General features: G+C 32.7%; 1 protein-coding gene across 3 annotated transcripts in view; it reads left to right on the top strand.

Annotated features, from left to right (window-relative positions):
- Positions 1 to 22576, top strand: part of LOC149482278 (semaphorin-2A-like) — a 38101-nt gene extending 15525 nt beyond the window's left edge. For all 3 annotated transcript variants that reach the window (XM_089704471.1, XM_089704470.1, XM_089704472.1), the window contains 13 exons: positions 13401 to 13488; positions 13748 to 13799; positions 14141 to 14311; positions 14682 to 14952; positions 15166 to 15396; positions 15753 to 15898; positions 16615 to 16730; positions 17659 to 17813; positions 18285 to 18465; positions 18658 to 18933; positions 19195 to 19329; positions 19667 to 19775; positions 20229 to 22576. In XM_089704471.1, coding sequence (XP_089560597.1) covers positions 13401 to 13488; positions 13748 to 13799; positions 14141 to 14311; positions 14682 to 14952; positions 15166 to 15396; positions 15753 to 15898; positions 16615 to 16730; positions 17659 to 17813; positions 18285 to 18465; positions 18658 to 18933; positions 19195 to 19329; positions 19667 to 19775; positions 20229 to 20303 — 2006 coding nt within the window. In that variant the 3' untranslated portion in view covers positions 20304 to 22576. The remainder of the gene's footprint in view (positions 1 to 13400; positions 13489 to 13747; positions 13800 to 14140; positions 14312 to 14681; positions 14953 to 15165; positions 15397 to 15752; positions 15899 to 16614; positions 16731 to 17658; positions 17814 to 18284; positions 18466 to 18657; positions 18934 to 19194; positions 19330 to 19666; positions 19776 to 20228) is intronic.
- The last annotated feature ends 510 nt before the right edge of the window (positions 22577 to 23086 follow it).

Here is a 23086-nt window from a genome sequence, read left to right as displayed (position 1 = left end):
GCAAACGCATTGTACATTGCTTTTATAAATATGGTTCAGTTTTCAAAGACTACAATGGCTTAATCAATAGAGCACGACATGTTTCTTGCATCACCCAGTTGCAATGCAATGAGCAATGATCTCATAATATATTTCGCCCTGTTCCAATTCCGTTCATTGTAAATATACTTGTCCACTAATATTTATGAAAGGTTGGATATTATTTATCACCCCGTTTAATCTCCCGTTTTAATAAGTCTCGTACTAATAAGACTAAAACGTGCAATTTCAGAGGCAGACACATTATGAATATTTGGCTTACAAGCTGACACTATGCGGCGAAATATATTTAACATTTGCTTTCAGGATTTTCCAACGATACGCGGAACGGTTGTTGTTTATTTATTTAGAGGGATTAAACATGCAAAGCTCGAATAGTGGAATATACATGGCCTCCGCTGCTTCTGCTTAAACTTTGCTAAACGTCCAGTCACAGTGAAAACCTTCTAAACTTTGGCTGCATTTTGTGTGTTGAAATAATATTGGTTTTAAACACTACTTCCACTTTACCGCCATATGAACAAGAGCGCTTAAAATGTCCAACTTTTATGTTTTGATTTTGTTTGTACGTTTTGCTTTAACAAGGAAAAAAATTTTGTACCTACAAATTTTAATTTCGATTTTTTAGTAAACTATTTTTAGTTTTTAGTAAAGTATTTAGATAGGTATATATAAAGCATATAGCTTAATATATGGTAAAAAACAATGTTGATAATTGTATGTTTTACTTGAAATTCAAGGAAAAAACGGAGCATTTCAAAAACGAGTGGCTCGTCAAAAGTTTCGAACAATTTCGGAGTCCCAACTCCCAGCGGTCAGCATTCCGTCCTGGCTAAAACTCGCCGCACTGCTGTCGTGATGGGACAGACTATAAATTTACCTCTGCGTCTCGTACAACACGTTTCTTATAGGATCGAAACACTTCTGTAAAAGTGACCGTAATAAATACTCCCATAAAATGTATTCCGACCTGCAAGCATGTATTGATCTATTGATTTCGGTCCGTTTAATGGCCAAACTTATTACTTTGTTTAGAATAAGAAAAAACATTAAAGCAATCCATCAAATAAAGTGCCTATTAAAAAGATGATGCATGCAAATGAATATTATCTATTATTTATTAATATTATTTGGTTTTGGAAGAGTTACTGTAGATATGTATTACCAAAAATAATAAAATGATTAATTTAACCATGCATCAAAAATAGAAATAATAATATTACAAAAGTTAGTTCAGTTAATGTACTTGAAATGAAGTTATAAAAGCTTTTTGTTGTTTTTCCCGAATGAATTGAGTTCATCGTCGGATGTCAGATGATGGGTGATAAATATATCAGATTACAATGAATAATAAATTATTATCCACGTTTAGCTGGATAATAAAGTTATGGCTTTATTCATTGTACTAACCTCTGGAGAATGAGATGCATATAACGATCGTTGTCAACAAAAAGAATGACGCAACTTTACTGCATTCATTGAATTACATTGAAATGAAATATCATAATTGCCATACAAATTGCTACATTAATTTTCTTTTTTAACGTTAACCCATAAACTCATCCACTTATTTAATACACGGGTCGCCTAGTTTATCCGTATATAATTAATTTCAGATACGTCTCTCCTTTTTATTCTTGTTTGGATTGCAAATTCCCTCAAAGTTCTTTGTCTCATTTGGCATTTATTTACGGCGTATTCAATTTAAATACTGCTTCTTTCCCGTTTTATCGCTTTAGAAATTGTCCCACTTGGACCTCGACTCAGTTTCATTTAAATTTGTCAGTTTTGTTCTTATTGCTTCTGTTAAAATTTAGTCAAATAGAAGGAGATTTTTTTGCCTGTTTTTACTAATTGGATGAATTTGTAAATGCTAATTCATTCATTTGTTCGCCCGTTTAATAAAATCGGTAAAGTATATTTTTCCTTTCACAACTGAACTGGTCTTTTATAATAATCATAAAAAAATTATAATAGTGCGTAGGTTCATTTTAATAATATATCAAATGATTTTTTCTAGCTAAATATAAAATATTTAAGAACTTTTAGCAATAGGTAGATAGAATTCATTGAATAAAATATTAATTAATAACAGATTTTTCTTGAAGCAATCAAATATTTAAAGTCGCCAAACAATTGAAACAATGAAATTACATATATAAATTACAGAATTTATGTGCTTAACGAGGAATAAGTGTAATTAAAAGTTTAAAGTTCTATTATAAGAAAAGCGCGTTGGAGTGTGGCGGGAATGTGAACTGTGCCAAGTGTCGGATTTTGTACGTGACCAGACTTTGCAATGTATTTAAAGTTCGGTGGTATTCTGTGCATATATCTATAATACCTACTAAAACCGCACAAGATTTACCCACATAATACTTCCGCCTTAAAATATTTATTCAGTGAATTGGAGTATCTTTGAATATTGAATTATCTATCTTCTGAAGCGTTGGTACTAAGAATGTTCTTATCTCCACACCAGTTAAAGCTATAAATCAATGATTCATACACAACACGGCTGCTAACCTAACCATACTAATTTATTACGAAATTCAGATGACCGAATGAGAACAGCACGCATCTAAATATATTTAAACAAAAGTTAATATATAATTATTAATTAAAACAAGTTTTGATTTTTGATATCAATATGTAAGTATATTTAAAAGGTGAACCTGAATGTTTCTGTACCCAGTAAAAATATTGAATATTTTAATAACGAATGAAAAATACGTTCCACAAATCTATATTGTACCTATACCTACATACGATAATACTTATTCTTTAATTTTTAATTACAAACAGGTGTCAGTAGTAGCGATAAGTACGTCTAATTTAATTTAAATGTAAATTTTTAAATTTGAAAGATAGATGATTTAAATATTTTCTCCTATGATATTTTTATCAAACGAGACGCCACACAGAACAGAACGAAACATTTAAAATGCATTTAAATGATGTTTTATTTGCTACTGTTGATTGAAGCTAAAATAGTCATTATTTTAATAAACATATTATTTTGATCCTCTCTAAGAGTTAAAAAATATATTTGGAGCTAATTAAAAAGTAGTGTCCGACCGAACTTTCGGTTTCGGTTTCGGTTTCGGCCGAGTTTCGGCCAAAAATCAAGTTTCGGCCGCAGTTTCGGTTTCGGCCAAAATCGGCCGAAACATTTGCCGAAACCGAAACTTATTTCGCAAGTTCAGTGAACTTAGTTCACACACGTTCACGCTCGCCTAACTTCGTTTTCCTCGGCAACGCTTTGACGGACGCTGTCAAAGCGTTGGTTGACCCACGCTGGTGGAAACAATTTTTGATTATCTATGTTGAGTTTGGAACTGGGTGTAATAGTAATTAATAATTATTATTTTTATATAAGAGGTACCTAAAAGAGACTTATTATTCTTCTAAGTACAAATACCAATCCAAAGTATTAAAGACTCTATAATAAAGAGAAAGATCTCAAAATACCAAAACTTAGTATTTAAAGTAACAGCAACAATTACTGATTTGATTTAGATGACTGATTTTACCGAGAACTTAATTTGAAAAAATAATAAAAATTAAATTTGTTATTATGTATTAATATTTTAAAAATATTATTTTTTTATTTTATATTAAATAAATGATTACAACAAATTTAATATACTGTGTTTTCCTTTCATGCCCTAATTAAGGCAAAATAATAGGTAAAATGCACCAAAGTTCAGTATTTTTAGAAATTTCATACTAGACCACGTGAGTTTCGGTTTCGGTTTCGGTTTCGGCCGAAACTGAAGCCACGGCCGAACATTCGGTTTCGGTTTCGGTTTCGGCCTGGAAACCAGTTTCGGTCGGACACTATTAAAAAGCAGAAAGGCGAGGGCGTGTATTTCAACTTAGCCCCGAGCTCCCCTTTTTCAATCCACTGTTGACAAATGCAGTTCGTCGTTTAAAGGTCTTTGAGAATTTGTTACGACCCCTACTTCAAATTTAAATAAATATTACTCAACGAACTTGTATTTAGAAAAGTTTACAATTGGATTAGCACTTGGTATGTTACTTTTTCAGTTTTGATAAACAGATAGGTAGGTATGTCCCGGCATTTCTCTTATAACCCAGTGGGTTATTTTAATTCAAAAGTATTCGGTAGTCGACTGTAGTGATTTTTAAAAGCTTTTAACTGTTGGATTACGAACGCAGTAAATTTTATTGCGAGCTAAACCAGCGACTTAATGCTCCGAAAAATCTGGACACTCGAACAGCAATTACGACGGGAATTGTTTGTTTAACTTATTTATTCTGCGCTAGAAAAAAAGGAAATATATAATTGTAATCAAATTAAAATTTTAAATGTTGATTCCAAATATATGTTTTAACTATATACTTAACTAGCGGTCCGCCCCGGCTTCGCCCGTGGTACATATTTACGTTTTCTCTACATAAAAACCATCCTCGTACTTCAACGAATATAATAAAAAAAGAATTATCGAAATCGGTTCAGCCGTTCTCGAGTTATGCGCTTACCAACACATTTTGCGATTCATTTTTATATATACTTAATATGTATCAAACATCAAAGCTTCGGATCAAAACTGACATGTCGAAACTGTTATACCTACTATGCAATTTTATATACTTATGCTTTTTAATTTATTTTTCTGATAGCCCTGACTAGATCCGTGTAGACTTTAGGATACACATAGTAAAATATTTCATGATCGGTAGAACAGGAATAAAAACAGTGTAAATGTAGCCACACAAAATATAGCGTGGCATTGTATTGGAAAAATAATTTTTAAAATCAGTCCCGTAGATCCAAAAATGAAACCTACAAAGTCACAAACTCACAAATTCGTAAACTTTACAACTTTATAATATTTGTATATATATAGATACCACTTTAGGCATGCTGGAAAATAAATGCGTCGATCAACAAAGTACCATTGATATATTTTATGATTACTTTGTAGCAAAGGCGCTTGTAATTTTTAATTCTCGTTTGTGATCGCTGAGGAGTGTAAAATGACCTCGTAAACAAAACAAACTGGCTGGGAAAAGTTATGGCATTTTAATTAAAATTACAACTCGCTTTAAATACATGGACAGGCCCATCATATATATGTGTTTCATGTGCGTGACGTCCGTTAAAACTAACTTTAAAATTACATTCAGCTATGTTACCGGCGATATAATGCTTGATTTTATTGGACTCATATTTCCATTTAATTTATATCAACCTTTCTATTATTTTTTTAATGAGCTAAGAAAGGGTTTGAGTACATTATTGGCAAATACATATATGTATTATGTAGCAATAAATTCTATTCTATGATCTATCCTTCAAGCGGCTTCAAGCGGAAGTTGATAGAAATAGTGTTCCGGGACTTCCCAATACTTAACTAAATAAATATGTTTTGCTGATTCGAGCCGAAATTTGCAAGTCTGCCAAGAATATTCGTACCAAATCGTTTTCCTATAATTGGAGTACATGTGAATTTTGTATTCAGTAGCGTATCTACGGTGGATGGAATTCCGCCATTTCGCGGGCATCCCCCGTCTTACATCATGCGTGCTTATTGATGTAATTTATGTTACTTTGCATCCCCGGAAACGTATCTTCATCACCATTTATTTTAAAACTGTTAACGAGTGGAATTTTAACGAGATACAAAAGAAATATATTACATCTCCAAATAATTGAGTTAAAAATGAGGAACACATAGAAGAATAGAAGAAGAATCTATATATGTAATATAGAAGGGATCATTATTTAGTACTATTGTTATCAATGACGTATCAATAGAAACAACTTTATTATGATTCAAATATATGTCATATTGGTGAGCTATTTTATCAGGTAGGTACTGAACTGAGTGTAACTACTTGTGCTCAAATGCAATTCCTTTTATTAATATCTTATCATACCTCAAATAAACGTACACCATCTAATTTTATTCAATTTCCCATGGGATAATTCAATGGAAATGTGAAATGTGAGTCTGTAGACGGTACGCAAGGGTAATTACGAAATGTATCTACCTAATACTTAGAGCTGCCAAGTTCAAATATTCTGCCTTGTTATTTATTTCTGTGACACCTATAATTTCTACTAAAAGTTTTTCATGTTGAGTATATTTTTCTATAATCTATCCTTTATATTATTATTATTAAATATCTGTTGCAAAATTAAGCTAAATAAGTACAATCAGTTCATTAGCGAGCACGAATAAGTTTTTATTGGTTTGCATGCCAATTGTAATGAGACATGAGTACATAGAACAATTGTGTTTCAATAGAGGTATACCTATTGAAATATATTATGTAACGGACACACACACAACAGAAATCATATAGAATTTGCTGAGTGTGAGTGGCTAGGCTTTATTGTTATCATGATTAAGTATCAATAAAATTAATTATTCCATACTTCATAATTGTTTGTATCGGAACTTTTAAAAAGTAAACAAAGAAAAGCTAGAACTTATATTGTGGTCATACGCATTCTACTTTTTGTCTTAAAACAAAATAGCTCTAATAAATTCACTGCTCTTACAAACATTTAGTCTGTACGAAAATGGATACGTCCTACGCTGAATATCGAAAAACGTGACTTGAAACTTTGTTTCAATACATTCCATCTCGGGTTGAACCAGATTTAAAATGTTTAAATTTCAGTCGAGACAGTTATTTTTGCAAAAAGTGTAAGTACATCGAATTAAACCTTTTGTGTAGAGGATGTTTATTGCATTACATTTCACGACGGAGGAAAAGCTGGCTGAAATAAACGTGTGGCGCCCGCATGTAAACATGTTCATTACGGTTTGATTGTGTGTGTGTTGTACGGTCTACGATTCCTTTAGTGCAGAAGGCAGGTAATGTGGGTAGAGTTATTATTTGAGAGTCGGTGACACGTTGGGGGTATCAGTGCCACGGTTGGCTGCCCACGTGGGAGCGGCGCGGTGCCCGTATTCACTATTTTATCATGTTTGCAGCTAGTGGAAATATTAAATTAAAAAAGTATCCGTCAAGATAGTAATGCTCAAAAATACATTGAGCGAACATTGCTAATCAGACGCTGCTCTAACACATTGTTATAAAGTTGGCTTGAATTCCTAGAAAATGTGAAATTGTCACTAAAATATTTTTTTACTGATTAGATTTATTATATTTCCTAATATTAGAGTATCATTTACTATAAAAAATATTTTTATATTTTTTAAATTGTCATCAACAGAAGCACTTTTCTAGGTAGGTTAGTACATAATTTATATAGTGTGGGCAAATTTCGATATAAGAAAAATATAGGGAATAACATAAATTATTATGTATCTTAAATAAAAAAAATACACCCTCCTATAACAGTGAGAGCTGTCGAATAATAATAAAGATATGAATTCTTTATCGGCGTTATCGTTAAGTGCTCTTCTTTACTCACGACTGGTTTTAAAGTAAATATCAGTCGAAGTGTTTGCTACCGATAAATTCCCATGTCTCCGACGCATAATGACCGGCTTTAACATATTCTTTGATAAAGGGATTATTAGACATCTTTGACAGGTAAAAACGCTCAATCCCTATTAAAAAATGTTATTATCATTCGTTAAGTCGGATAGGATTTGTATAAAATATACAAAATAAATTGGTATTGCTTATTAATAAGCATTTCAAAAGTTTGTAGAAAATATGATTCGTCGAATTTCGTAAATTTGTCTTCTTTCTTTAAGAAAAAAGATCATGTGCTTGTTGGTGTGCAAAATTTAAGCCATAAATTCAAAATGTTTTAACTGACAATATTTAGTGTTCTGAAAAGGAAGATAATATTTCTCCAATGCAAAGGAAGGCTCCTCGACCCGACTGCTTGACTGGCTGTTAGCCCCAGTGGATGTTCTTGGAAGCCTGTATATTCAGAGTGTTGAACAAACTTCAACTGAGCGACGTAGAATGACGATACAGAACGGACGATATAACTACCGTTGAAAATCCTGAAGAATCTGGTTTCATCTAACTATTATAATAACTTACGACAAGAAACATTATAACATACAACATGCATGAGGTAATTACAGAAGAAAGCAGGACCGCTTATGTGTGATACTCAAACTGAAAGCTCATTTCACGGCATCCGCACTCATATTTTACAGCGTCCAAAATATTCTTACTGGCAAGTAGCAACTTTATAGTCTCGTTTAGCATAAATACTCTTTATAGCAGGGTGTTAGAGCACAATTTACCTGAGCTTATATGCTCTGCAAGAGATACTTCGCTAAAACTAGTTTCGCTATTATGTATGCACGTGAGCAAGAACAAAGAATGACTCGTTATTTACATTATAAAAGTTATATGACTATGTCTCTACGGCGAAAATTACGTGTTAAAAAGACATTTGGCATAATGTCCACATTTTATTGCATAGCTCTTTAAGGCAGATTTTTAACGTATAAATTTACGTAGGTAAAAAAGTGGAAGTTTATGTATTTAGATAAAAATATTCACAGTTTAAATTATCATCCTAAAGAAACAAATTAAGGTAATCTCCAAAATTGCGAGTCATTACTAGAAGTTGACGCAGTGAGTTCTTAGGAACACGATTACGCGAGCCAACGAGAACGATGGACGGACAGCGGAGGCTGACAGTACTATTTCGGATTCTCAACAGTGCACGGTGCAGGTCCACTTCGCTTTACTGACCTACATCCGCTTTGGCACCGCTCACAATCGCCGCTTCAACTTAATTGTCCCGACACTTCGAGCTCCTAACGACCATGCCGCAATCGGCCGATTTAAGGGGAAGCTCGGAAAGTTGTCACTGTGACAGCATTCAAGCACCATTTGGTCAAATATCCATAACAAGTGAATGAATACTCAATGGTCGCCGCTGAATTACATTATTCTGAGAGGAAGATTTATTTTTGTTGATAGGTGAAACGCGCTTTACGGAAATGTAGATGAGAATGAAAAAATACGACACATAGTCTGGGTGCCTTGTTACGGACATATATAATGAAAGAGGGGGATTACAATTTGCCTTTGTGACGGCGTCGTCCAATTACATTAATCTGGCGTGCTCGTGGCGTGGTGGCGCCGCCACAAGCAACTTGATTAAAAATTCTATTAGTTGGGAGGCACAGGATTCTCCTTAATAGATAAAGTGCATACCTCTAATCATCTTCTATGAGTATGTTGTCACGTATAAGAAATTATTATACATTACTCAACTTTGGAATAATTTATTCGCATAAACATAACGTCGCATAAATTTATTGGCAATAATAATGTAGCATCGTGCAGTTTTGCCTTACTCTTCGTCTTTCTATAAGCGCGCTTTATCTATTACACTTCCTCTGTACCAAATAAATTCTAAAAATAAATCGATAATTCGCAGACCACTTTACGTTGCATTCAGTTACAATAAAACCAACTTGCGACTACGTGTAGAACATTCATTATACTTTAAAAATAAAACTACAGAACAAAAGCGTCGCTAAAAAGGCGCGCAAATGTCTGTGGTTACAATAAATCAATGTGGAAAAGCTGGGAGTGCAAAACGAAAGTAACCACATAGTGTTTCCGTACCACATATTATCTGTGCAGCCAATGTACAAGGCAGATTTACGCGAAGACGGTCAGGATATCTTTGCCACCGCATCTCGGGTGCACGTGCAAACAACACCAACATGACCTAACTCACCCAAACTAAATTTATTCTTATCAGAGGTTGCAATGTATTTTCATTTAAAACCACGTTCGTTTTATGAAAATCTATTGCACTGATTCCTTTTTCTTAAAGTGTTCTTAATTAGTTTTTTTATATGTTTTCTGTATTTATACATTTCCTGATTGGTTTCAATATAGGTAACATCATCAACATCAACACAAGCTGTAGGTATTCATATTAATTTAAAAATATTTGCAATGCACCAGGAGAGCAATTAAAACAATTCTATGTCATATAAGGCATTATTAGATTGCCAATAAATCAATTAAAATTGCTAGAAATTATTTAAAAAAGTATACGATTTCATTTAAAGAATTGGTGCAGATCACTCTGTAGTTGATTAAGCATGTTTCGCTTTCATCGTTATTAACTTTTGTTTATTTTAAAACGCATTCAATTTTGTTGAAGGCGGTAAAATATTTACACAAATCAACTAAATCAGCACCGAAAATTTGTGATGAGTTTATCATGCTTATATTTTATGAATTTACCGAATAATAATATTAGAACAATGAATTAATCATTAGGTATTAGGTAATTCATTGTCACAAATAATAATATTTCTTTTACTTACAAGTACTTACATTTAGGATAATATACAAATAAAATTTCGGCCAATTGCATATTGTAAATTAAAATCTTTAATACAATTAGTAAAAAATTTGATTAAGACAATTATTTTCATTCCAGAACAGATTTATGGTCAGGAAAATAGTCATCTACTGGACATTTTTGTCCGATCTCTATTCAAACGTTTGCTCGCTGCTCTTTTGAGTGTACAGTGGGATTCCACTGTGTAAGTTGCCGACTCTGTGAGCTCTGCAAATACGGTCACAATATTTTAACTTTCTCTAAGATCAAAGACAAACGTACGGCTCAGTCGTAGTAAGCTCATAAGTTTTTAAGCATGGACTTAAGTCTTTACAATTCAAAAAATGAATCACATAGAAAGTTTCTATTTAATATTACCTACATATTAACAGATAATCCATTAATGTTATGCAATAAATTTAATGAATGTAGAACGTTCATTAAAATTAACATTACATTGTAAAAATCAACGAAAATTTCGTAACAAATTCATGTTGCAATTCATATGAATCAAAGCTTTGAATACGGCGATAACTTTAAATGAGAGTCGCTTCATGAAGGAAATAGCTACATAAAATAGCAAACTAAGAATACACAATACAGTATAAACTGGGACATTTTAATTGCAGGGCTTGTAATACCAATTGTGGCGAGGCATACCGAGTGGATGCGAGTTGCAAAACAAATAAGATAGTTTTAAAACAGCTGCAGCATGTGCAAGTATAATGTTGACTAACATTTGTAGTCCTTTTGGAGCCGAGTATTCGAGCCGAGCTGGCAAGTGCTCGGGACAGTTTACTGCTATTGTGGACCGGGCGCATTGCAACGAATCGCGACTAGATTCGAAACAATCAAGGGACCATTGTATAAGAAAATGCGATCGGAATTCTGCGTCCAATTCTTATTATGCACTGTTCCAATTTTTATCCAAAAAGAATACGAATATTTTATCATTTTCAAATTCAACGAAACCAGTTCTTATAAAAAAATATTATGCTATTTTAATTAAATATTAAATCCTTCAATTAATCTTAAATACAAACAAACTCTCATTTACAAAATTAGTATGGCTATATTGATTATTTCAATCAAAACCCAAAGTAAAAAAGTACCTACCTAGGTAAAGATGATATAAATTCATTGAATTTTTCCACAAATTTTAAAATTGCAGTAAAATATAAAAAGATATAACATCCCTGTAGACTGCAGCTCAAATATCATAAGCCCCAGCTATTTAAAAATGATAGCTACGGAAATTATCATTATTTTAACATTCGGTCTCTAGAATTTTTAATAAAACCATTTCGGAAATAATTTTAAACGAGCGGTAAGCATGGCAGTTCCAAACAGTCGGCAGTCGGCTTCGACAGTTTACTTGTTGCGGTATTTAGCGTCCGATGTTATCTACATAATGCGGCCGTCAGTGCCAGCGTCGCGCGATACTTCACCTCATTACTATGGATTTACATTTTAACCAACGCCATAATACCGTTTGCAGTCATTGAATTTATGGAAAATAAAACTGATCAATGTGAAAATTTAAATAATAATTTGTTTGCTTTAATCATGGGTATACTGTTTTTATGTAATAGATTTATATACAGGATAGATTTATTTAAATTTCAGAATAAAGGGGAGGAGATGAGAAAAGAAATAATGACTCTATTATTGTGATAAATGTCGCACAATAAATATGAACAAATTGTATACCTGCCTATATATATCTACATGTGTTAAATCGACATCGACATCTGCGAAATGAAGACCTTCATCATTTTATGAATAAAAGTATGGATGATGAAGTAATGGATAGTCTGGCGAGATAATGTATCTTTTATAATATTATTTACGCTATAAAGACCCGCAAATAAATATATCGCTTGTATCGGTCGCGCCATGTTCGTTCAAATAAATGACTTTATACAGTTCGTTAGATTTTCAAACAAAGGCTTCATTAGCTCTGTAATCGCCATTGTATTTAGCCACTCTTATTGGTTTTAACACTCATCAATCTGTCGTATTGTACCTACTGTTGTTATAGCTCTATTTATTTAAATAAATTGTTAGGAGTTCAATGTACGTAGACAATACTTGGTGCTGTAAAAATTGATGTATGACGAAATTTTCATTAGGTATCTATATTTAGGGTCGATTGACAATTTATAATTAAACAAAGAGACTAATTAAAAAAAAATAGTATCTATACGTTTATGTATATAATCTTATAAAATAACTTTCCGAATTCATACTCCACACAAAAATATTCATTATCTCAGATTATTTTATAGTATCTATCTTTATCCAAATTAGGTGTTGTTTTGTAAAGTACTCATAGTGAAAATAAATGTGAAAACATTAACAAGAAGCACAAAATTGAGACTTATGAAGTGCCGTTCAAACCAATAATTATCTACGTTATTGATGATACCTACTTGAAACTTTATCAAGAATTATTTCAATTATATCACAAATTTATTATGTACCGCGTAACTTATCAAATTACATAAAATGTCCTAAATAGAAGAGAGACAACACGGCTCCTAATAAGGTATAATTTGAATAATGGACCCTTTAGATAATCGAAATGATAGTGTTAACTTTTAAAGAATATCGGTTTGGTGAAGTTTAATATGTTTAAGTAGTGGTCGTTGTAGCTATGAGCCGGTCACGAGAGCTCGCGTGTTCGCTCCTGCCAATAATCACTGGCTATTGCAACCGTTCGTAATTAGATACTCATTGAAATTGCAACCAGACTTATTATTTCATATGTGCACGGGGCATTTTACTTTGATTGCTTTACATTTAAAAGTTTGAAAAATAACGTGTGATCGTTATTGACAGAAAATAATAATACGTTACAGAACTATCATTTTCACTTTCAGTAATTATAAAGTACCTAACGTCATGTATTTTTCGTAGCTGTGGGTAATCGTAAGCACAAACAAGCGTTTGACATTTTGAATAGATTTTATTTTAGACCTTTAGAATGTTTATTAAAATTCAAATAAATATTTATTTAGGTACGTGAAAATTTATCTTTGACTCATACATAATATTTTTTCATTATTTTCAGATCACATTAGAGAATTCGCCTGCGGTAACCTTTTTTATCGCACTTTATATATCAATGAAGAGAGAAATACATTATACGTCGGTGCTATGTGAGTAATATATATAAATAATGTAATTTAATTGAAATGACTAAGTAAATACTTTAGCTCAGGCTTCAGGAAGAGTGGGACATAGGTATAATGATACAATAAAATATATTAGAAAGAAAAATGTGTTCTTTATTATTGTAACATTTATAGAATGTTATATTTCTTGTTTTCGTAACAACATACATTATGAAGAAAACAAAACACAAGACTGATACTTACAGAATATGAATATTCATCTGAGTATATTTTTTGTTTTCAGGGACCGAATATTTAGGCTTAATATGACAGATATTAGTCAGTCACATTGTGAGGTTAGTATGTTTTACAACTTCTCTAGAACTTGAATTCATAAAGTAAACGACTCGCAAAAGGGGAAAAACACACGCTTATGATATCTAAGTTTAAGAGGGCTCTCTTTTACTGTGAGGATTTATGCTCGTCCATTTATACTGAAATGTTACCAGCGGATTTACAAGGGAAATTTTGTTTGAAACTTTGAGTCGGCTTTCCAACAGATATAAACAAAATTTTTATGAAATATTCAACTCCCAATATGCCGGATTCATGTACTCACGTAATGTGTTAGCTGACTTTTCATAAGGAAGATGAATATACTCGAGATAAACTTTTCTAATGTGTAATTTGGTTTCAGAGAGATGCATTATTATTAGAAGCAAGTAATGTAGCGAGGTGTGTGAGCAAAGGCAAATCAGAGCCATTTGAATGTAGAAACCACATACGAGTGCTACAGCCTCTCGGCGACGGAGAGCGGTTGTACGTGTGCGGTACAAACGCTCATAGTCCCAAAGACTGGGTGGTCTATGTGAGTAAATTGCTTCTAATATTACTACACATTTTGTAACGTGCTTGGTATAAAATATCGAGGTTGCGGCATGTTTAGTTGTGGTTTAATTTCTTAAGCGTAAATGATACTCGTTGTTCATACATAACTTTTAAGGCACAAATATATGTCCAATCGCGCATCTCAATTAATGTAGCATGTTTGTTTTTTAACAGTATAGTTTGATTGAGGCTACAAACTACAATAAAAGTTTAATAACCGAAACCCTAACCTACATACAAGCTCGTCTATCAGTTAAAATTGTAAAAAATACAAGTGCCAAATTGTTTCGTTTCGGTTATTAACTCGTGACAAATAAACGGCTGCCATATGACGATTTTGTTCCGCACAGTTAAACCTAACACACCTCCCGCGCCACGAGTACGTGCCAGGAGTAGGGCTCGGCGTGGCCAAGTGCCCCTATGACCCGGCTGACAACAGCACTGCAGTGTGGGTCACGAAGGGCAACCCCGGCGGCCTGCCAGCGCTCTACGCGGGCACTAACGCCGAGTTCACGAAAGCGGATCCAGTCATTTTCAGAAACGACCTCTTCGATTTTCGAACGGGTCAAAAGCGATTCAATTTTAAGAGAACATTGAAGTATGACTCGAAATGGTTGGACAGTGAGTATCGCTTTAAGCTTTTTCATCGCTTTCATTATTGCGCTCATACTGAGCGAGTCATCAATTGTGTTGCGAGCGTAAAAGATGTCGATGTAGTGAGAACTGCAATCGTAACTCACATGTTTCGTAATTAACCCACAAAGTGCTTTGTGAATTCATGATCTGCAAAGACATTTAAACGTGATTGCCTATCTAAATTTCCATTTATTTCAGAAACCAATTTTGTGGGATCGTTCGATGTTGGGGACTATGTTTTGTTCTTTTTTCGGGAAACTGCCGTAGAGTTCATGAACTGCGGTAAAGCTGTTTACTCCCGCGTGGCAAGAGTATGCAAACAAGACACTGGTGGCAAGCACATATTGAGCCAAAATTGGGCCACTTATTTAAAAGCCAGGCTCAACTGTAGCATACCTGGAGAGTTTCCATTCTACTTTGATGAAATACGTAAGTTATTCACTTTAAAAGTACAAAAATAATATAAGTTCAAGTTAACGTAAACTCAGTTTATAGCTCTTTCGTTGAACTAAGAAAGCTACATTGTTTAAATTGAATTTTCTTACACCGTCATAAAGAGTAAACTGGAGCAGACTATGTATAGATCTTTTAGTATAAAAGACATTTAGGAATTTATTTCCTTAAAATCCGATTTTGAACTTTTACTTCAGTGAACGTATTTGTCTGTTTTGACATGATATTACAGTTCAGATATTATTAGAATCATATAGAAATACATTAAGTATATGTAGGTATTACCTTGATTTAACACACCTCATTACAAATTTTATTTATATTTTGTATAGAAAGTGTGTACCAAATGCCGGGTGATCCGACAAAATTCTATGCTACCTTTACAACGGGCGCCAGTGATGGGCTCGTCGGGTCTGCAATCTGTACCTATACCATGGAAAATATTCAAGAAGCATTCGCAGGAAGATTTAAAGAACAAGTGAGTTATTATATGAAGCATACAGTCGCTATAATAGATGTTATAAGGTTCACACAGTTTATTCATCACACCAGTGGCAACAAAAATCGGAATTTTATATTTCATAACTTTTGAAATGAAAAAATGTTTGATGCCAAATTTTTAAACCTAATACATAAATGAGCCCTTATACTTACGATTTTTGAACATATGACGCAATCTGTTCCTATTTTTTTCTCCTATATTATAAAAATAGAGGCTAGAGCCATGATATGTAAAGGATGCCGCCGAGCCTATAGATTAATTTCCGGTAAAAATAATTGATCTACTTAATTCTGTTATAAAATAATATATGTATAAGTATTTTAGTAGGCTTTAGTGTAAAGCAAGAATTTTTATTATGACTTATAATTTCAACTTACGAGGAAGGACCGGTTTTTGCATTACCACGGATTTGTTTGAACAAAGTATTCATATTTGTGCAAATGTTAATGACTAAGATTACCGTTACATTACTCATGCAAACATTTTACTTGAATCATTATGTTTAACATTGCATTTCAATGCGGTAAAACCATTTCTATGTTTACTTATTTTAAGGAAAATAGTCTTCAGATATTCTGTTAAAATAAAAAGTAGTAAAGGTTGTTTCAAAAATGTAGGAAGGTAATTTTTATTATGATATCACCATATCATATGGAACTATCTTTTTAATAGTTTTTAAATTTTGTTATCAGGCAACATCTAGTTCGGCATGGCTGCCAGTCCTCCGTGCGAGGGTGCCGGAGCCCCGACCCGGCACTTGTGTCAACAACACTGAGGCCTTACCAGATAATGTCCTGAATTTTATCAGGTACGTCTTTTAAGAAATGCTGCTATTAGGAACCTGTATTTTTATTATGGGTTTTAAGATAAGATGTTGTCTTTGATTATTTTAATCAACCAAATGAAAATAGATTGGGCAATTATCTCCTTAAGGTTTTAAAAATTTAATTACTTAAGTTTTGTATCTCTATGTTATTTAATACAAAGTTAACTTTTTCAGTATTCTGTGTTAAGGGACTATAGATAAATATATTTGCGCAAACATTCTCCACGATTTATTTTTATAAAGCAGTTTATATTAGGAAAATATGTAAAGAATGGCGAAAGTAAAACAAAGTATTAGGTATATTGTCTGCGCTAATGCTAAATAAAATATTAGCGATGCTATCTTGTTTATGAGATTAAATTTCCCTTGAAACATGCTTAATGAAAAAACGGAGCATTTAGCTTTATCCCCACAAGACTAATCTCAACAAGGTTTTATACCTGACATTAGTTTTGCCGCGTGTGTTCCTTAATTGGGTCACATCGAGTCACACGCCTACCCACGTCTTAATTGACGGCGTGCCACTAAATTAGTTCAAATAAATTATTGCTTTTGTAATGGATTAATGGCGAATGGTGTTGACGTGACGTGGAAATGTCGTACGAAAATGTACCTAAATTATGTTGAAAATGAGGTTATAATGTGCACTCAACCATGTATGCAAGACGTCAACTACTAATATTGACTTAATGATAAGGATCAAAGTAGAACAAAGCTGGCTAGAGCGTTTAAATTTACAAGGTAACTAACCGACTTTAATGTCTTGAAAATCAAGATAGGTCAGTTGTTGTGGAACGAAATACAAAAAAAAAAAACTTTAAGTTTGAAACTATTTCGTTTGAAGGCAATTTAATGGTAGTAAGAAGATTTTATTCCAAAGACAAAGATGACCTCGCTGATTCTCTCGCAGGTCACATCCGCTAATGGACGCGGCGGTACGGCATGATGGCGACTCGCCCGCCTTCTACAAACGTGACCTGGTGCTCACGACGCTGGTTGTCGACAGACAGACTGTTGATATGCTGGCTGATGATATCACGTACACCGTGTTCTACGCTGGCACTAGTGAGTTAATCGATTTGGGGTAAAACATTAGCGAAAATCGGAACATAACTCCTTGTTACTTATGCACCATTTATTTAGATTAAATGAAATAGTTTTATTTTCTGAGCTTTACTGAATAATAAAAGCAAATAGAAAGTGTAGTGAATCGATTTCATTTTATTTAACTACACCTGGCTTATAAGTATGGATTTATTGATCTTATAGGTTTGACCGTTCCGAGGATTTTATCAATCTACAGATCTTAGCAATGGTGTTTATGCAATTTTGTAGGAACGTTTTAAAATATGTATTAGGTATGACAAAAAATTAGGACCTATAATCTAAACCAACTTATGACATCTGTAACTTTTAGTTAAATCTCAATATAACAGAACAACTTACAAGAGTATGAGGATTGAGGTCTAGCTAGAATATTGATTAAAACAAAATAAACAACTTGAGATTTTATAGAAAAATATCTTTTCTTGTAAGGTGCGGGCGAAGTTTACAAAATAGTTCAGTGGGCCGGCGGCGGATCGCGCGTTGTAGATATATGGCGCGCGGCGGGCGACGAGCCCGTGCGGGCGCTCGCGCTCTCCAGGCAAGCTCACGCGCTTTATCTGGCCACAGACAACAGACTGAGGCAACTGCCTCTACGTGCCTGTGCCCACAGGTATATTTTTTAACTACTATAGTTTCAAATTTAGTGTAATAATTAACAAGATTGGAAGCAATTGTATTGTGTGATTTATTGTTAGCCTCCTTATGATTCTATATTAATTTTTGGAATTATAAAAATATATAGAACAGCCTTTTATCTCATAATTGCTGTTGATTAAATCAATTAAAACTAAATTGAAAACAGGTATGACAGTTGCGTGCGTTGCGTATTGGATCCTTATTGTGGCTGGGATAAGGAAGTAGGAGCATGTCGGCCTTACACCCTGGGCCTTCTACATGATGCTACTAATTCCACTCCATCAATATGCGAGGCAAGCGCCCCGTTGAAAACTGTAAGGGTTGGTTATGGACAAAGTGTGCATCTAGCCGCATTTGGGAAGACGCCTGAAGCTCTGCGCGATCAGAATGTGGCGTGGTATCACCATTCACGGGAAAGAGGAAGATACAAAATAATTTACAAGTATGTGCCTTTGAATATGTGTGTGATTAATGTACAGTACATTTAGTGTTTATTTAGCAACTTATTACATAGTATCTCGAAAGACAAAGTAAGATTTAATTAGATGCATCAGCTGACATACAATGTTAATTAATCTACAAAACATGTTACCTTACAGCCATAAATTCAGCAAATTTAACGTGCACAACTTGCACCAAAATTGTGGAGCGTTCAAAACAAAATTAGCTTGTAACAACATCTAAAGCGCTCAAATCGTTTCAGTTGGGAGCGAGTTCTGCTAACTTCTGAGCGCGGCTTGGTGTTGCTTTCCGTGACTGATTCTGATAGAGGCCGATATGAATGCTACTTCGGCCCGACGCTCGTTGCCTCCTATAATTTAGATATAGATATTCACAGGTAATTTCTTCGAACACTATCAAACTCCAATTAAGTCTTGCCCAAAAGTTCAACTTATATATAAATTACCTATTTATTTACCGGTTATACCTGTTCAAAAATAATAATTCTGCTTAGCAATTTATATTAAAATTACATTCATACTAACATTTTGAAATTAACGCTACAGAAATACCTTTGAGAAATGCTATTTACAGTCGATGTTAATAAACCATATGCACTTACGAAATTCCTTCCTTCTTGCGTAAAAAATTTTCCGTTAATTTAAAATCTTTCCCAAGTCTCGAGTAGGATAAAGTAAATTTTGTTAATTAAAAGTTACATGTTGTCTGCTCAGATGTACGCAGCCAAATAAATCACAGGAGTACAGACAAGTGTACTCTGATTGGTGTCACGAGTTTGAGAAGTATAAGAGTGCGATGAAAGCTTGGGAGTCGCGGCAAATGGTGAGTATTTCATACGCATTTTGTTCGCAACTGCTCTTAGTAATGCGCCAATATGTGGGCCATTTTGTGATCTTTAGAAAATATTACATTAATACAAAGTATAAAAGCTAATCAAAAAGTTATTACTTAGGTATCATTTTCAAGTATCAAGGTATTAATTTCTCAAAGTTAAATTTCTTTTATTTATCATTCAAAGCTAAACCCGGATGAAATTAACCAAAAGTGTGTAATTGATATAACAGTATTTTCGGTATGACGTTATTGTTAGAAACTTTGAGTCGAAACACAGAAACTTGTTATAGTATCGTTATATTAATTAAAAGCTCTTTTACTCCTAAACAATACTTGGAATGGTTGTGAGCTTCTGTAATCGTCAGTTACATTTACTTTTGCTTTAATTACCAACTTGTTAATTGTTATTAAAAATGTATTTAATCAATTTTATGGTTTCAGCAATGTTCTAAAAATATGAACTCATCAAGTCAACAGAATACTATGAGCAACGAGATTGTAGCTTCGCTGCGGTGATAGGAGTCATTGTTTTTATTGCCTACAATCAAAGTATTCGCATTATATACAGACTATAAACGAATATACGTGGGGGTTAATAAATTGCTTGATTGAAAGAACACATATTATGTAGTATTTAATTTATAATGTTTCATCACGGATTATTTTCCAATGCAATTGTGTTGCAGTTATATATAGGTATTTTTTATGTTCTCGTACTTACAGATTACAGTTACATATTTTTATTTTGAATAATGATCAGACAACAAAGTTTGCTTAAGGAAACCGATCTCATTTCTCCCGAATCGAAATATGGTAATTGACAGAAATAAATATGTTTTGGATGGAATGACTCGAACATTTTATTAGCTTATGCTTGTGAAATTACCAGGGGGAAGCATAATAATTTGGTAAGGGAATGATCAGTTAAAATACATTTGTCGGTCGTTCCGCTGACTGCGTTTGATGATGGATCACTGATATTTGTTTGACTTCTGTTACAACAGAAATACGATCGTATTCCAATTTGTAGAGTTATCGGTGATCTATATCCTTTCTAATATCATTACTTTTTGTATTTTAAATTTATATATTATTATTACAGTGAAAATATTTATCTTTGTTTGGAAGCCTTAATACATATAAGTATGTACATATTTCAATTATTAAAAAAATATTTGTTACCTATAGATAAATATAATTGCTCCGGAATGTTTTCAAATCTGTTTGAGATATAACAAGCATTTAATAGTTCCCACAAATGGTTTATTCCTAAAATTAAAAACTATTAAATTTAAAATTTATGTTGAAACGATAAATTGTAAATATTTGTAAACAATTATTACGGTGATAATCACTAAAAATGCTGTGATATCAGTTCGCGTATTCGTATTCACGTAACAATTTATTCCTTAAAAATATAATTAATAATATATTATGGATGAATATGTACAAAAGACCAACACGAGTACCTTTTCATTACAAGTACCTACGTAAGCAATTACTTAGACGAGCCTATAGAAAGTCGTGTGTTGCGTCCGAAATTCTGATTAAGGAGAGAGCAATATGAACGCCAATTTAGCTTTAAGATATAATCTGTTTAAAGCTTATTTTCCAAGCATCTGCTTGGACTGCAGCAGCATTTACTATAAAAGTAGTTCTAAACATAAAGTAATTACTTAAAATTTTTGTGTGTGATACATTTGTTTCGACTTTCGATTTATCTAGTAACGTTTTAAATTAAGTTTTATATTTTGTTTTACTATCTCCATGTTATTGATTGAATCGCCGTAAAATGTAATTTTAGGCCCAGTTCGAAGATTTAAACCGAATTTAATAGTTGTTCCCATTGTTTTCGGTTAAGTTTTATTGATAATCTCGCTAGAATAGTGCCTTGTGAAGCATGCTTAATAGGATCATCAAAGTTGATATAGTATTTTGTGTATGCTATGAGGAGTTGGTGTATAATATAAGGATATATAATAAGTCGAAAATAAAGCAATAAAATACAGTGAATAGAAAATTTAACAGTATTAAACATTGGTTTCATTGTAAAATTATAATATGTTAATTGTTAATATTAAAATATGCTTCAATTATAAAAATTATATCGAATAGAATAGCAAACCATGCCATTATACTATTATGCAATAAATGTTAATTGTATAGAAATAGGAATTATACTTAAATCATTTATTCTAAGAGAAACACGTTTGAAATATATATGTAGGTGCAAGTATATTAATTTTCTTAAACAATGTTGCGTGTATGACCAATTTCTAATTATTTATAAGAATCAATACTAAATATGATTTATCAATGAAATATGTATTTTATGATTTATTTGGTATGTACATTTATTGTAAGACATGAAAGGCATTTATATTTGAGAAGTATTAACGTTACTTATTTACACATGTAGTACGACCATGTATGGAATATTTTACCAAGAATTCTTTAATAAACATACATTAATTAATTATTAACGTTGATGGTCATTAATCACGAACTGATACCCATGTAAACATTGTGTGCGTTGTGAAATAGAAGAAAACTTATACAAAACCTAAACGTGTATTATATAACGTGACCCTATTTGTTTGCAGATAATTTATATAAATTATTTGCATATAAAATTAAAAATATTGTAAATTGTAAATATGCCGTATAGAAATCGCTAAACGTAGTTAAATACGTATAAACTTTTGTTTATTGTATAAACTTTGTTAAGATAGTTTATAAGCTATTGTTTTATAAAAGAGCGCAAAACTAAATAAATTATTTTAGAATTACCCTGTCTTTTTTATTATACACAAATTAGCCCTTTTAAAATAATCGATTGGAATCATAAGTGAGTGGTTTTGAGTAGGATATAATTCGAACCTTTACAAGCAACCTGTACTTCTTTGATTTGATTTATTTATAGGTACATTTATTTTTAATGAGGGAGTTATTTGATATTAAATTACACTAAACTATAAAAGTAAGTCGAATAATTGTCTTATTCCTACAGTCATACACAGTTCCATGTCAGGATGGATGCATTTTGCATATGTTTCATTGATCGATTTTTTAACGAATAAGAAGGGTTGATGTCACGTCAAACCGTCACATTTTTTAATATTTAAAAAAGGGATCCAATCAAGGACTCTATGATCTTACTCATAATGGCTCAGCAAGATACAAAACAAATAGATTGGTATTTTGTACGCAAATCTTAGAAGAAAAATCTATCGAGGTGTTTATACCAAACTGAATTCTAGTTTACAAATTAACTCATAAAACAATGAATTGTGTCTATG

This window comes from Colias philodice, chromosome 15 (genome assembly GCF_061535455.1).
Source record: "Colias philodice isolate Cphi_HAF_F1 chromosome 15, ilColPhil1 Martin Lab GWU primary, whole genome shotgun sequence".
Lineage (NCBI taxonomy): Eukaryota > Metazoa > Arthropoda > Insecta > Lepidoptera > Pieridae > Colias > Colias philodice.
This window is presented reverse-complemented; position numbering and strand designations above follow the sequence as displayed.